The sequence below is a fragment of the Rhincodon typus genome, chromosome 18 (genome assembly GCF_021869965.1).
Source record: "Rhincodon typus isolate 14 chromosome 18, sRhiTyp1.1, whole genome shotgun sequence".
Classification (NCBI taxonomy): domain Eukaryota; kingdom Metazoa; phylum Chordata; class Chondrichthyes; order Orectolobiformes; family Rhincodontidae; genus Rhincodon; species Rhincodon typus.
In genome coordinates, this window is record NC_063349.1 from 25,854,038 (window position 1) to 25,869,864 (window position 15,827).

Genomic DNA, 15,827 nt, shown 5'->3' on the forward strand with positions numbered 1-15,827 from the left:
AGATGGGCTTGCCAGAAAATATCAGCCTCGCTTTAATTACTGTTAGGAAGGTGACTGTGAGCTGTCACCTTGAACTACTGTGGATAATCTGGTCAGCGTACTGCCATAGTGCTAGTAAGTAGAGTTACAGGATCTTGACCCTGTGTTGTTGAAGGAAGGCTGTATATTTCCAAATCAGGATAGTGGACAACTTATGGATGACAGTGTTGCCACGTACCTCTGCCCTGTCCTTCCAGGCAGTTAGAGATCAATGGTTTTGAAGGTACTGTCAGAGGAACCTTTTGGTAATTCGCTGCATTGTATTTTGCAGATGGCATTGGCTGCTGACACTGCGCACCAGAGGCAGCGGATGTGAATTGCATCCGACTTAAACCCTTAAACAGTCAAGCGAAGTGCAGAGTGAAAGAAAATCAGTGAGCAAATTATCAAGGCTGCAGTTTTGTTTTGAGGATGCAAAATGTACATCTCCTTTCTTTGTTTGAAAATTGTTTTGTGGTATTCAGAGGGGTTGTTGGCATAGCTCCCTTGAGGGAGGCATATTGATTTGTCTGGATAGTGTCGTGTCTTCTTAGCGTTGTACTCTCATTTGTGCAAACGTAGAGTTCACACTTCTGATTTCAGCTTTGTAGTTTGTGGATAAGTTTTATGAGGCTAAAAGATGAATTAGTTGGCATAGCTCCCAGGATGTTTACAGTGGAGAACTCAGTGATGGTAGTGCCGTTGAATGTCAAGAGGCAGTGGTAACGTTGGCTTTTGTTGAAGATAGTTTAATGACACTTGTGCGGCCGAGCATAAACGTCATCCAGGTCTTGCTGCACATGGGCACATACTCTTTCAATATCAGAGGAGTCATGAATGGTATTGCACACTACAACCATCAGTGAATCATCTTTAAGGGAGGTGGTGGTAATGTCATTGAATTAGTAATCCAGTGTTGCAGGCGATAGTTCTTAGAACACAGGTTTGAATCCCACCACGGCAGATGCCAGTAAAATCCGGAAATAAAGTCTAGCCTAATAGTGACCATTGTTTTTAAAAACCCATCTGCCCTTTTAGGGAAGGAAATCTGCCATCTTTATATGGTCTGCTCTACTTGTGACTTAAGACGCACAGCAATGACTGAATCTTAACAGATCTCTGAAATAGCCTAGCAAGTCACTGTCCTGGATCAAAGACACTACAACATCTAAAGTAAAAATTACAGTCTCTAACCATACGTTTCAAGTCCAATGATTCTTCTATGGAACTCAAGGGTTTGGGGTTTTGAAGAAGTCCTGTTGGACTTGAAACGTTGACTCTGTTTCTCTCTCCACAGACGCTGGTAGAGCTGCAGAGTTCCTCCAGGACCGTGTGCCTATAGCTGAGGCAGCATGCAATGGACAGGACTGAACGATCCCACTATTAATGGATCAGATCCAAGCTCTGCAGTCCTGCTACATCCAATTGTTAATTAAACAAATACCAGGAGGTGGATGCTCCACAAGTTTTCCCATCCTTGTTGATTGGTGGGGAGAGACAAGGCTGAAGCATTTGCAGCAACCTTCAGCCAAAAGTGCTAAGTGAATGATTCATCTTTTGCTTCCAACTGAGACCCGCAGCATCACAGATGCCATCCTTCAGCTAATTTGATTCGCTCCATCTAATACCACAAAACGGCTGAAGGTTACCAGTATTACAAAGGCATGGTCCCTGATAATGTTCTGGCAATAGGACTGCAAACTTAGAACTAGCTGCAGCCCTGACCAAACTGTTTCACTACAGCTACAGTACTAGAATCTATCAAATTATATGGAAAATTGACCAGCTATATCCTCTCCACATAAAGTAGGACACAACCAATTTGGCCATTTACATAGAGCAGTACAGCACAGGAACAGGCCCTTCAGCCCACGATGTTGTGCCGAACATGATGCCAAATGAAACTAATCCCTTCTGCTTGCCATTGGTCAATATCCCTCCATTCCTTGTATATTTGTGTGCTTATCTAAAAGTTCCTTAAATGCTACTATTGTATCTGCCTCCACCACCACCCCTGGCAGTGCACTTCGAACTGCTACCAATCTCTGTGAAAACCTTGCCCCTCAGGTCTCCTTTGAACTTTTCCCCTCTAACCTTAAATACATGCCCCCTAGTATTAGACATTTCAACTCTGGGAAAAAGATTCTGACCGTCAACCTTATCTATGCATCTCATAATTTTATAGACTTCTATTAAATTTCCCGTCAGCCTGCACCACTCAAGAGAAAACAGCCTGAGTTTTTCCAGCATTTCCTTACAGTTTATACCCCCTAATCCAGGCAGCATCCTGGTAAACCTCTTCTGCACCCTCTCCAAAGCCTCCACATCCTTCCTGGAATGTGGCGACCAGAATTGAACGCCATCCTCTAAATGTGGCCTAACCAAAGTCTTATAAAGCTACAACATGACATCGTGACTCTTGTACGCAGTTCCCTGACCAATAAAGGCAAGCATGCCATATGCCTTCTTTCTCATCCACTCTACTTGAGTGGCTACTTTCACGGAGCTATGGACTTGAACACTAAGATCCTTCTGTACATCAATGCTGTTTAGAGTGTTGCCATTAACTGTATACTTTTCCTTAACATTTGATCTCCCAAAGTGCAGCACCTCACACTTACCCGGATGAAACTTCATTTGCCATTTCTCTGCCCATCTGCAACTGATCTATGTCCTGTTGTATCCTTAATTGCCCTGTTACTTTAGTTTCATTCATCTGCATTGTGATGAAAGACCATAAAATGTAGGATTAGAGGTGGGCCATTCAGTCTGCTCTGCCATTCAGTGAGATGATGGCTGGTCTGATAATCCTCAACTCCACATTCCTACCATTTTCCTGTAACTCTTGATTCCTTTGATTAAAAACTCTTGATTAAAAAAAATCCTCCTTGTCTGTCCCCGAAGGGGTTGTCAATAGTGTCATCAAGCAATACTTGCAAAAGAATAACAAGTTCCCTGCAGCTCAGTCAGTGCTCTGCCAAGACCACTCCGCTCCTGATCTCATTACAGCTTTGGGCCAAACAATGACCACAGAAGTCGAGTGAGAGTGACTGCCCTTGGCAATGAGGCAGAATTCAACTAAGTATGGTATCAGGCTTTAAGGAAGGTGTTTATGGTTGTTGGAGGTCAATTATCTCAGTTCAAGAATATCACCTACGTGAGTTCTTCAGGGTAGTGTCCTACGCCCAACTATCGTCAGCTGCTTCATCAATGACCTTCCCTCCATGAGGTCAGAAGTTAATCTTTAATTTAGTTATGGGATAGGGTTTCGCTGGCTAGGTTAGTGTTTGTTGCATCCAGTAATCACAAGCATCTATCTTTTATGAGCATCTTTGTCCTGATTCCCATTGACTTAAAGTTTATTTGGGCTCCTTGATATTAAGTGCAGTCACTCTCAACTTACCTAAGCCATTCAGGTCATATTCATGTTTCAATCAAGGTTATAAATTGTGGTTGAGTAGTCCTGGCAGAACCCACACTGAGCATCAATATGTGGTGAGAAAATGCTGTTTGATAGCTTTGTCAGTGATTCTTGATAGCATGTGGAATGAATCGAACTGGCTTGAAACTGGCATCTGTGATGGTGAAGTTCTCAAGTGGAGGCTGAAATCAATTGGCCACTGGTACAACTGGCTGAAAAAAACTTCAGCCATTGTCTTTTGCAGCAAAATTCAGGTCCGAGCCAGCATTAAGCATGGAGCTATTCATAAAGCCTCTTCCAAGTAAACAATTTTCTTGTCCACAATTATTCACTACAGGATGCCGCAGAACTGCAGATTTTTGGTCTGATGCATCAGTGGTGATATTGCTTAGTCTGTTACATGCTGCTTCTGCTTTTAAGCATGCATGTAATCTGTAATGTTGCTTCACCGTGGTGGCACCTCATTTCTTTTGTCTATCTGGAGCTACAGCTCCTGGCATGCTTTCCTGTGATCTCCATTGAACCAGGATTCATCTCCTCTATCTTATGGCAAAGTGAGATAAATACCAGGTCATGACATTACAGATGGTGGTTGAGTTCACTATTGGTGTTTCAGGTTACCCACTGTTAAGCTGCTAGATCTGTTCAAGTCTATCCCATTTAGTACAGCAGTATCACACACATTGGGTGGTATTCCCACTGTAAGATGGGATTTTGACTCCACATAACTATGCTGTGATCATTCCTATAAAAGCTTAATAGACTCATCTCCAACCAATAGATTGAAGTCAAGTAGCCTTTCCGTCTCATGTTGTTCCTCTCAATGCCTGCCACAGGCTAAGTATTGCAAATATGTCCTTCAGAAATTGGCCAACTTGCACAGTTGTCTTGCTAGTAAGCCAGTCTGAGTGATGGACATTTAAGATGCCTGTCCAGTGTACATTTGTGTACTTGCAACTGTCATTGCTGCTTCTAAGTAATGTTCAATTTGAAGAGCATTGATGCATCAGCTGATGGAGGATGGTAAATGGTAAACTAGAAGAGGTATCCTTGTAAATGAAGCAATGAGACTTAGTGAGCATGGAGTTAATTGAATGTACTCCAAAGCCATTCGCTCCTAACTGTACACTACAGTGCCACCATCTCTACCATCTCTGCCCTCTCAGTGGAATAGGAAAAGCCAGGGCTGATGACAGAGGGACAAATACAGAGAATGCTGGAAAATATCAGCAGATCTGGCAGCATCTGTGGAGAAAGAAACAGTGAAACTTTCGAGTCCAATGTGACTCCTCTTCAGAACTGTTGCTGGAAGAGTCTGGGGCATCAGTTGCGAGGTACTATTCTATGAATGTGACTGTCCATCATTAGCTGAATCACCAGTGGGACAGCTCTTCCCATGTTGGCACAACGCTCTAATTGTTAGGAGGACTTTGCAGTGTTGAATGGGCTGACTGTACAATTGTTGAGTCTAGTGTCTAATGGATGTTGAGTAATCAATCGGAATTCCTTCTGATTATGGCTTTTTGTGTCAGCTTTTTCATAACTTAATACCAGGAACGTCCTTTTATATGCCAGTTTGGAATCAACTACATTGCTGTGAGTCTGAAGTTAAACGAGGACAAATTGGATATGGTCAGCAAGCTTACTTCCCCAAACGATATTAATGAACTGGCTGGATTTCTGACGATCATCCAGTAGTTTTGTAGTGACGCTTGCTGATGCTAACTTGAAATTTATTTAGTTAACTGAATTGAAGTTGATTTGAACTCCCACCCCTCTCTGTTCAAGTCTGTAATTACTTAACAGTAATCTAACCAATAGGCTGCAATACATGTAGATCCTTGGAATTTTCTGCCCTGACAGGTGCTTCCATAGCTCTGAGGGGAATTGTTCAGAAAGTTGGAGGGGTAGGGGTTTGGAGTGATCGGGAGCAGTTCATTGGTGGGACAGGGTGCACTGGAAAGAAGAGCACTGCTCCTCTTCTGGTATCCCATTCAGTTTGAGTGTATTATATTAGCTTATTTTTTCTTAATTCATTCATGAGACGAGACGTCTCTAGCTATGTCAGCATTTATTCTGCATCCCAGAGGGCAGTTAAGAATAGATTACATTGCTGTTGGTTTGGAGTCGTGTGTAGTCCAGATCCGGTAAGGACGGCAGTTTCCTTCCCTAGAGAGCACTAGTATACCGGATGGGTTTTTCTGACAATTGACAATGATTTCATAGTCATCTCTTAACTCTTAATTCCAGATTTTTGTTTTAATTGAATTCAAATTTCACCATCTGCCATGGCAGGATTTGAACCCAGGTCCCCAGTACATTGCCTGGCTGTCTGGATTAACAACAGAGCAATTATACCATTAGACTGTCACTTCCCCATTTCTGGTAGTGTCCTGCAGCAGTTCCTTTTAAGGGCTAGTAGTTAAATAACAATTAGATGTGTTTCCTTCCTGAAAACAGCTACTGGCTCTGTCAACATTCTGGCTGCCCAGTTTACCAAGCGATCCTCACATGAATGTTAGGTGCCTTATTTAAAAATGCAAAGCATCTGTTTCAGGCACATGACCTGAATGCCTCTATTTTTCCATTTCTGATAAGATGAGTAATGCACAACTAGCTGGTAATGACTCTATACTTTCTGGTCACAATATTTAAAGCCTAAGGGCCATTGAACAGCTGAAGATGATTGTTATACCGTTGATTTTCAGAAGCAGGAAGTTTTCAGTCTCATGGTCCTGTGAGAGCCAGATCAATCTATTCTCACTCCCACCTGATATCTGGCAGATAGTTACAAGATAATATTGCTGAGACTATGACTGTCGAAAAACTGAGCAACTAATCTAAACATTTTACTTCTTACCAAACCGTCTCAGTTGATGATGCTGATGGCAATTACAGCAAATTTAGGGAAAAAAAGCTGGAAAACTGACTACTGTTTTTAAATTGCTCTGTATTTAAGATGTGTTCCTACTCTGAACCTCTCCATTATGTTTGACCTCTCAAGAAAGTAAAATCTTGTCTTTGTCTGCTTCCCAGTTCTCTGTGCTATGGACCAGTTTCAGTGTGCCACTGGACAGTGCATTGCCAAGCATAAAAGATGTGATCATAATGGAGATTGCACCGACAATTCGGATGAACATGCCTGCTGTAAGCTTTCACCCAATAACACATTGTATTACAGGGTTCTGTTTTAATAAGTTTGTGCTTTATATTTAGTGAATGTAAAACAGTGGCTTACTTCAGTTAAAGGACATTGATTTCTCCCTTCCCTCAAATTCTTGCAATGCAGCAAACAACTTGTCTTCTCTCCTTGCTCTGATGTTCTTGAGAGCAAATCCTGCAAGTACTATTTCTTGTGCTGTGTTCTTAAATTCTCCCAGTTGCTCTCAATTACCAGGCAATCCCAATTCTAACTTGTTACAGGTGCCAGTACACTGTGTACAATACACGTTGCACTTGGTCAAATTGCAGATTTATGCTTCATAGTTTCTGTGAAATGATGAGCTGAGTATTATTAATGTTACTACAAAGTTTTTTAGTAGTCTGTTTTACATTGTTACAAACTTGTCACTGTTCGTGCTTTGGTATGCAATTGGCATAATGTGGACTTGACATTTGTGACAAAATTAAAATTTGAAGTAATTTTGAGAGATTTGCTTTTAATTATTTCCTGTTTGCTTCACCACTTTGAAGCTAAACTCAGCATCATCCTATTTAAATAAATTTATCTATCTGCCTCTCTTCTGTCGATTCCTATGTTAAGTACCAATGCATAAAGACTGTCAATATACTCATTTCATACCAACTATATGCAAATTTACCTTGGTTTCTACTGACCAAGCAGATCTGTTTTGTCAAATATGTTTCTGTTAATTTATTACAGATCCCACAGAAGAGCCTACCCCTCAACCTACCAGCACTATTGGTTCAATTATTGGTGTCATCCTCTCTGTCTTTGTGATTGGAGCTATATACTTTATTTGCCAGCGTGTTCTGTGCCCGCGGATGAAAGGTGATGGAGAAACAATGACAAATGATTTTGTCGTGCATGGATCTGCTTCAGTGCCTCTAGGCTATGTGCCACATACTAACTCCCTCCCAGGATCGCTTCAAGGTAGGAATGCACTATCATCATATATTGAAAATTGAGGCCTTGTGTGTGAAATCCCAGTGGAAAGCTATAATTGTGTAGTTTTTAATCAGGCTTTTTCTGTCTTTAACTATTGTAGAACTTTTTATTTTCCTTTATTTTTATTTTCCTGTTTTAATGTAGCTTATGCACATTTTTAAATTTGTGCTTTATATCTGATGAGTCTAATGAGATGGTAAATAAGGCCCTATATTTCCTCCTCCTCATGTAGGTGTAAAACATCCCATGAGACATTTTTAGGTAATACTGATCCTGGATAAGAGAAAAGGTTGGATTGATAATTACGGCAGCATTACATTTTGATATAGATTTTGATACGTTTTACCAGTGGTACCCTTTCTTCTTTTGAAACTATTTAAGGTTTCCCTTATTTGACTGTTACTTTCATGGCTTTTTCTCATTGACTGCACCAACTATGTGGTTCCATAAGCACTGAATATTCTCTGGGTGCCACATACAGGAGGACAATGGGCAGTGACTTAGAAAACTATTCGCTTATGCCAACATTGTAGTGACATCTGATCTAGTCTCTCACTGATACCCACATACACATTTCAAAGAGGCCATTGATTGGAGTGGGGTGTGCAGCTGAAATTCTCCTTTCCTGAGACCAGCAGTGTTGAGATCACTAGCAGCAACCCTTCAACCCTTCAACTCTAGCAGACACTGGCTGTATTTCTTGCTTGATTACATTATATTGATATGACTGGACTCATCTGCAATGATTTTCTTGTAGGCAATAATTCCAGACAGTTACTACCCTCTGGTAGAAGAAATTCCTTCACATCTCAGCTTTATTCTGTAACTGTGTGATCCTAGTTTGAGATTTTCCACCAGTGGGAAACATCTTCTCAGCAGCTACCCTAACAAACCACCTCAGAATCTTCGTAATTTTCAATCAAATCACCCCTCGTTTTTTAAACATCATTTGAATAAAAGCCTAAACTGTTTAACCATTCTTGATAAGTCAACCCCTTCATCCTAGGAATCAGCCTGATGAATCTCTTTTGAATGGTCTCTAATGCTAGTATGTCCTTTTTTAAATAAGAGAGCAAAACTATTCACAGTATTCCAGGTGTAGTTGTCTAACTAACACCCTGTATAGTTGTAACAAGGTTTCCTTATTTTTAAATTAAAACCCTTAGTAATAAAGGCCAAAATTCCACCTGAACATCTTGTTGCACCCATTTTTCCCAATAATTTTGTTTTCTTTTACGTGGACCCACTGTGCGGCAGCAACTTTGGAACTGGGGGTCAGTGTTGCAAACAGCATCAGCATGCTAGTTGCTGTGCACAGACCCTTGGAGCAACAGCACAGTGGGAATGCTAACTGCACTTGCGTGCTAATGCAAGTTTTGCATTTTGTGTACAAGAACACCTAGATCCCTCCTGCGCTGCACTTTTTTGGAGTCTCCTCCATTTAAATAATCTGCTTTTTGATTCTTCCAACCAACTTGCATGACCTCACACTTTCCTGCATTTAAACTCAATCTGCCAAGTTTTGCCCACTCACTCAATTTATCTTTGTACCCTTACACACACCTTGTGTCTTCTTCATGACATACTCTCCTACTCACTTTTATACTGTCAGCAAATTTGGATGCAATACACACAGCCTCGTCCTCCAAGTCATTAATATAGATAGTATGTAATTGATCCTTATGGCACTCCAGGTTGGAAATTCCCAACTAATGAGAAAAATGCCATTGATCCCAACTATGTCTTCTGTTATTCCTGACACAGTGACTCCTATCTTCAGCAATAACACTGTATGTGGCACCTCATTTGAATGCCTTCTGGAAATCCAAATACCTTACATCTACCAATTTTCCCCTGAATCACTGCTTGTTGTATCCTCAAAGAAATCTGGCAAACTTTTCAAATATGATGTCCTCTTAACAATACCATGTTGACTATCTTACAATTATGTTAAGCTTTTCTGAATTTGAAGTTTTATTTCTTCATTAATAATGAACTCTTAAACACCTTGGCTTATTTTGAATTTTGACGCTGTTATGAGAATGTTAACTATTTTCGACTGCAGTAGGGCCAGTCCTTCATCTCGCACATCCATTCCAAAGCTAGCAGTAGTAATGAGTGGTCAGGTAAAGGAGGGGACCCGTCACAAGCTCTGGCTAGTGATTGTGTCTGCATTTTAATTAACATTGCATATTGTAAACATACTTATCATGTTGTACATATTTACTTTACTTACTGGCTGTATTTTCTTTAATTGTAGGTATGTCCCGTGGCAAGCCTGTGATGAGTTCCCTAAGTATTATGGGTGGAAGCAGTGGGCCACCATATGACAGGGCTCATGTTACAGGGGCCTCATCCAGCAGTTCATCAAGTACAAAAGGCACTTACTTTCCTCCTGTAAGTAGACCGCTTCGTTACCAACTTTAACTTTTTTCTCATTTAAAGAATAGCCTAAATTAAACCAATATGGGTTATTTTTAAATAAAAAGATATCTTTGCCATGTCTTATTTTTACTTTGCTCCATTTATTGACTAAATCTGTGTTTGCATTCCCAGACAATGTGAAAGGAAAAAAAATTGTATTGATCCTTTTTCACAAAAAAAACCTACTGATTTTTACCTGAATTCTGAGGTCAGCAGAACAAATTTTTGAGAACAGGTGCCAGCAACACACCAGAACCTTGTATAAAAAGCAATTTTTCATGTGTATCATGGACAAGAGTATTGACAGATCTTGGCAGCTGATACACATATGCATTTGTTGGAGGGTGTATACAGTGGTTAGACACAAGTACTGTAGCTAGCGGACTTTGTCCTCTTTGATTCCCCACGTCTCACATTTGAGGATACTGAAACTGTTGCTTTGTTCCTATCACGTTTCTGGCTGAAATAAGTCAACACAGCATATGAATCTGAGAAATATCTGTAGCTTGTTCCACAGCATGTGTGTAGTTACCACTATGAACATACCTTTTAAACAGATTACATATATATATTTATACTTTTCCTCTTCCTCTGTAGATGCTGAATCCTCCACCGTCACCAGCTACTGAACGTTCACATTATACCATGGAATTTGGTTACTCCTCTAACAGTCCTTCTACTCATAGATCATACAGGTAAATGGGGAACACAATGAGATTAGTGATCCAATAGTCTGCCTTTTTCTGTGTAACTACTTTATTGACTGCAGCAGAACCCTCCAAATTCTCCAATTTTAATTGGATAATTTTGGAGCGTTTCCGGCATTAGGGAATTGCCTGTCAGAATCTTCAATTTCCCAAGCGATTCTTTTTGAGTCTGCTGCTAGAGGGATTTTGCAGGCTCCCCATGCGCAACTCCCATCTAAGCATCAGAAACAATTATCTGGACATCGAAAAAGACAGACCAATACTTTATTACAGACTTGGTTTAAATGTAGCTAAGAGCTAAAGTCCAGAGGTGAGGTAAGATGAGAGTGAAGCTCTGAGTATCAAGGAGCCCTGGAAAATCTAGATTCAATGGGAATCAGGGAAAACATTCTCTGCTGGTTGCAATCCTACCTAGTCCAAAGGAACATGCATTGGGTAGTCCGGTGAATTATACCTCACAGAACCCCAACCCGAAACGTCAGCTTGCCGGCTCCTCTGATGCTGCCTGGCCTGCTGTGTTCCTCCAGCTCCACACTGTTATCTCCGATTCCAGTATCGGCAGTTCTTGCTATCGCAAAGGAAGGTGGTTGTGGTCGTTGGAGGTCAATCAGTCCCAGGACTGTATCACTGTAGGAGTGTCTCAGGGTAAGGTCCTAGGCCCAAGCAGCTTCAGTTGCCTCATCAATATCCTTCCATCCATCATAAGGTCAGAAGTTGGGATATTCGCTGATGATTACCTAAGATTCAACACTATTTATAATTCCCCCGATACTGAACCAACTTGTGTTCATAAGCTACAGGCCTGGGCAATAGTCTCTCTTGGGTTGATAAGTGGCAAGTAACATTTGTGCCTCACTACTGCCAGACAATGACCATCTCCAACAAGAGAAAATCTAACCACCTTTCTTTGACATTCAATGCCAGTACCATCACCTCATCCTCCACTGTTCATGTACAGATATTACCCTTGACGAGAAACTGTACTAGTTCAACCATTTAAATATTATTGCTATAAGAGCAGGTCAGAGGCTAGGAGTTCTGTGAGGTGTAATTCACCGGACTACCCAATGCCTGTTTAGCAAAATGCAAACCAGGAGTGTGATGGAGTATTCTCCAGTTGCCTGAATGAGTGCAGCTCCAACATCACTCAATAAGCTCAACACCATCCAAGACAAAACAGCATGTTTGTTACACCATCCACCACCTTGAACATTCACTCTCTTCACCAATGCTCAATAGCAATGTGTGTACCATCTGCAAGATGCACTGCAAAAACTCTTGGCTCCTTCAACAGTACTTTCTAAAGCCATGGTCTCCCCACCTAAAAGAACAAGGGTAACACACGCCACCTGCAAGTTCCTTTCCAAGTCACACAACATCCTGACTTGGAACTATATCGCCAATCTTTCAATGGGTCAGAATCCTGGAACTGTCTTCCTAACAATACTCTTGTATTATACATCCCCATAGACTGCAGTAGTTCAAGAAGGCAGCTCATCATCACCTTCTGAAGGGTAATTAAGGATGGGCAGTAAATAGTGGCCCAGCCAGTGACACCCAATCCCATGAATGAATAAAATAAATTACTACATAAGCTTATTCAGCCATACTTCAAAAATAGGTGACTTTGTAAGCAGCTAATTGTTTTGTTGCCATCTAAAAGCAAAATACTGCAGTTGCAAGAAATCTTAAATAAAAACAGAAAATGCTGGAGAAACTGAGCTGGCAGCATCTGCAGAGAGAAACTGAGCTAACATTTCAAGTCTGATATGACTTTCAAGTCATATTGGCCTTGAAACATTAACTGTGTTTCCCTCTACATGGATGGTTTAATTTTACATCTGGTTTTCTTGCATGGAAAATAAAGTGTTAGAGAAGGGGTGTTTCGACAAATTTTAAGAGGAAAAACAAGATTGTACCTTATGTGATTACCCACTTTTTATAGCAAATCTAAAAAAATTTAACCAGTAAATTAAAATTGCATGTACTTTACAAATACATTGATATTAATACCTTGTATTTTCTTTTCCCCTCTATAGCTACAGACCATACGCTTATAGAAATTTTGCTCCACCTACTACTCCTTGCAGTACTGATGTATGTGACAGTGACTACACCCCTGGGAGGAGAATTGCTACAACAAAATGTTATGGCGATTTGAACTATGACTCTGAGCCATTCCCTCCACCTCCGACTCCACGGAGCCAGTATTTGTCTGCTGAGGAGAACTATGAAAGCTGCCCACCCTCTCCTTATACAGAAAGGAGTTACTCGCATCATCTTTATCCACCCCCTCCCTCTCCATGTACAGACTCCTCGTGAGCACCATCTTTGCCTATTGTAAATAATTGTTGATATGAAGAGACTGCATTTAAAAGTGGGAGATGTGATTTGTACAGTGAAAATAGGTTGGGAGGGAAGGGAAATGATTTGCAAACAATTTGTACAGAAGAGGATATTTATGTATTTTCTAACAGCACCTGCTGGTTGTGCCATAAAATTTGTAAAAATTTGTACAAATGAGATTTTTTTTCCACATGCAAACAAAAATGCCTTAACCCAGGGAAGCAACCATACCTAAGAAGACATAGAAAACTAGCAGTCACATTAACAGGTCACAGGATACCGGATGGATTGCAACTCCAGTGCCCAAAGAGAATCACAGTGTGTTTTACAGTGAAAACAAAAATGTTAATTATCTTCTGTTTTCAATACAAGAGAGACAGCTGCACAACACTCTTATAGAATTGAAAACAGTAACTCATGGAGAGCTGGCATGGGGATCTTACATTTTTATGCAAAGCTGTTTCAGCAACAGTCAGCTGAAGGAGAGCACATGCAGAATCACTTCCTGCGATTCTTGTCACACCAGTGCCAGTAATGTATACAATTTCACAGTGAAGCCCATGTCAACCACACTGCAGCTTTCAAAGGTGATCTCTGCCATGTGCTCGGAAGCTATTCTGCACCTTTGCTACAGAGTCAGGGTGGGGTAGAGTTGGAAGGAAATCAGCTTCTTTTTCGCTTCTTTGTGGTGAAAATCATTACTTTAATTATGGGGACAAATAGTGGAATAGCACCTGTGACATCTTGAAGTATTTGACCAAGGGCATAAACCATGCCTTGATACTTTTTAAATTCTTAGTCAGTGAGCTTTTAACTTCAGTGCCCGCAAATGTTCTGAGTGTATTTTTATACTACATTGTGTAGATAACCTATTTATAAGCTATAAAATAACCTTGTATTAGATTTCCTGTAAAGCCTGTCCATATATCCTTGCAATACTTTCATGTATAGTTGTATTACTTTATGCCTCATTTTATTTTTCTATAAAACATTAGTGTAAGGGTAATGACAATCTCAGATTTTTTTAATAGATGGCCAGATGAGTTTATTTTTTCCATTTTAAATGTAATTTTCAATTATCCGTTAAGGTACTGTGCAAAATACAGATTATCATCTTTATATATTACATTGTATTAAAAAATACATTTTGTAGCAAAGACTGAATACTTTGTAATAGTCCTTATGATTGACTGAAATGCCAAGTGAATCTAAATCACGATGCAGCCATTTAAAGTATTTCTAGTATTCAATTATTTAATTGTCACTATTTTCCATAAAATAATTTGATCAAGGTATGCATAGGATAATTAGTACATGAGGATTTTTTAAATGTCTGCTGCTGTGTACATGGAGCCAGAAATGTCTGGTATATTTGTCCAGGTATACTTCTAAGTGAAATTAGAACTCTGTGCCAAATTCTACTAGAAAAATCACCCTAGTGGTGTGTGTCTAAAGCAAACAACCTTGTTTGGAAGTGAAGGATCTGGTGCTGCTCAATATATTAATTGTAAACCTGTTTTTTTTCTTCTTCCTTTTGATTTTCCTCCTGTCAATTGGAGCTAACTGTTTTGTTGTGTACCAGGTGCAGTCCCCTGGTACCAGTATGCTTTGCAAGGATGTGTTTATGTTAATGACCAACATTTGGTCAGTCTTATCCATTTGCCTAATAACATCCTGAAAATGTAAAATAAGTGCTTTATTTGTCTGAACTCTGTTTCTTTTAAAAAGAGAAAAAAAAGCACCTTGTATAAAGCTCTTTCTGTTACTATCAAGTTAAGTTGTAACAAATGAAAAATTGATTTTTATAATAAAACTAAGATTGAAACCTGTAAGTGTCCTTTTCACCAAGACAACAAAGAAGCTGAAAGAAATGTCAGGGAGATACTACTGAATTTCATGATTCAGACTTGATGGAACTGAAAATACTATATCCCGTTTGTGCATGTATCAAATTTGAGATTATGTAGTAACTATAAAAGTTTTTCATTAATAGAAGTAAGAACAGAAACAGAAAATGCTGGAAATATTCAGGTCTGGCAGCCTCTGATGGGAGAGAAAACCAGTTAAGATTTCGGGCCTGTGACCTTCCATCAGAAAGGATTACTGGACCTGGGAGTCAGTTATTTGTAATGTGTAGGGTCTCCTCGTTTTGTATATTTCTAAACAAACTCAATATTTGAAGATTTATGCAAACTTATAAGTACTGTCAAGTTAAGAAATCACTGGGTGTGAACATTCATGCATGAAGTGATGTCTAGAAGGGTGAACCAAAAGGCAATTTACTGATGTAATTGACCCCTAGTACAAAATGATGCATAACCACGAAGAGTAAGCACATACTTTTGTATTTGTTAAAATTTGTACCAACAAGCAATGATTTAGTTAGCATTAGCAGCCACTATTTGAAGCTAAAATACTTCTTGAATACCTGAACCTAATGTATAATACTATATTTAACTATTTTATACCTATTGACAAATGACATTTACAGATTCGTTATTTTCGACAGGATATCGATCTGCATCAGAACATACATCATTAGCATCACAAGGACTTGGTAGGAGTGGGAAAACTTCTAGCATGGGACTATAGATCAGTGAACCTTATGTCAGTGGTATGTAAGAAGTTGAAAGGGATTCTGTGGGACAGGATTCACATGCATTTGGAAAGGCAAGGACTGATTAGGGATAGTCAACCTGGTTTTGTGTGTAGGAAATAGTGTCTCACCTAACGGTTTTTTGTAGAGGTGACAAAGAATATTGATGAAGGTAGAGCAGTAAAC

The 15,827-nt window shown here is 39.9% G+C and overlaps 1 protein-coding gene across 1 annotated transcript in view; it reads left to right on the plus strand.

Moving 5' to 3' along the window:
• Window positions 1-14,874, plus strand: part of LOC109923072 (low-density lipoprotein receptor-related protein 6) — a 32,142-nt gene extending 17,268 nt beyond the window's left edge. The window contains exons 12-16 of the mRNA XM_048607519.1: window positions 6,476-6,586; window positions 7,323-7,553; window positions 9,829-9,965; window positions 10,590-10,687; window positions 12,739-14,874. Of these exons, the coding sequence (XP_048463476.1) occupies window positions 6,476-6,586; window positions 7,323-7,553; window positions 9,829-9,965; window positions 10,590-10,687; window positions 12,739-13,021 (860 nt within the window). The 3' untranslated portion in view covers window positions 13,022-14,874. The remainder of the gene's footprint in view (window positions 1-6,475; window positions 6,587-7,322; window positions 7,554-9,828; window positions 9,966-10,589; window positions 10,688-12,738) is intronic.
• Window positions 14,875-15,827: the final 953 nt, after the last annotated feature.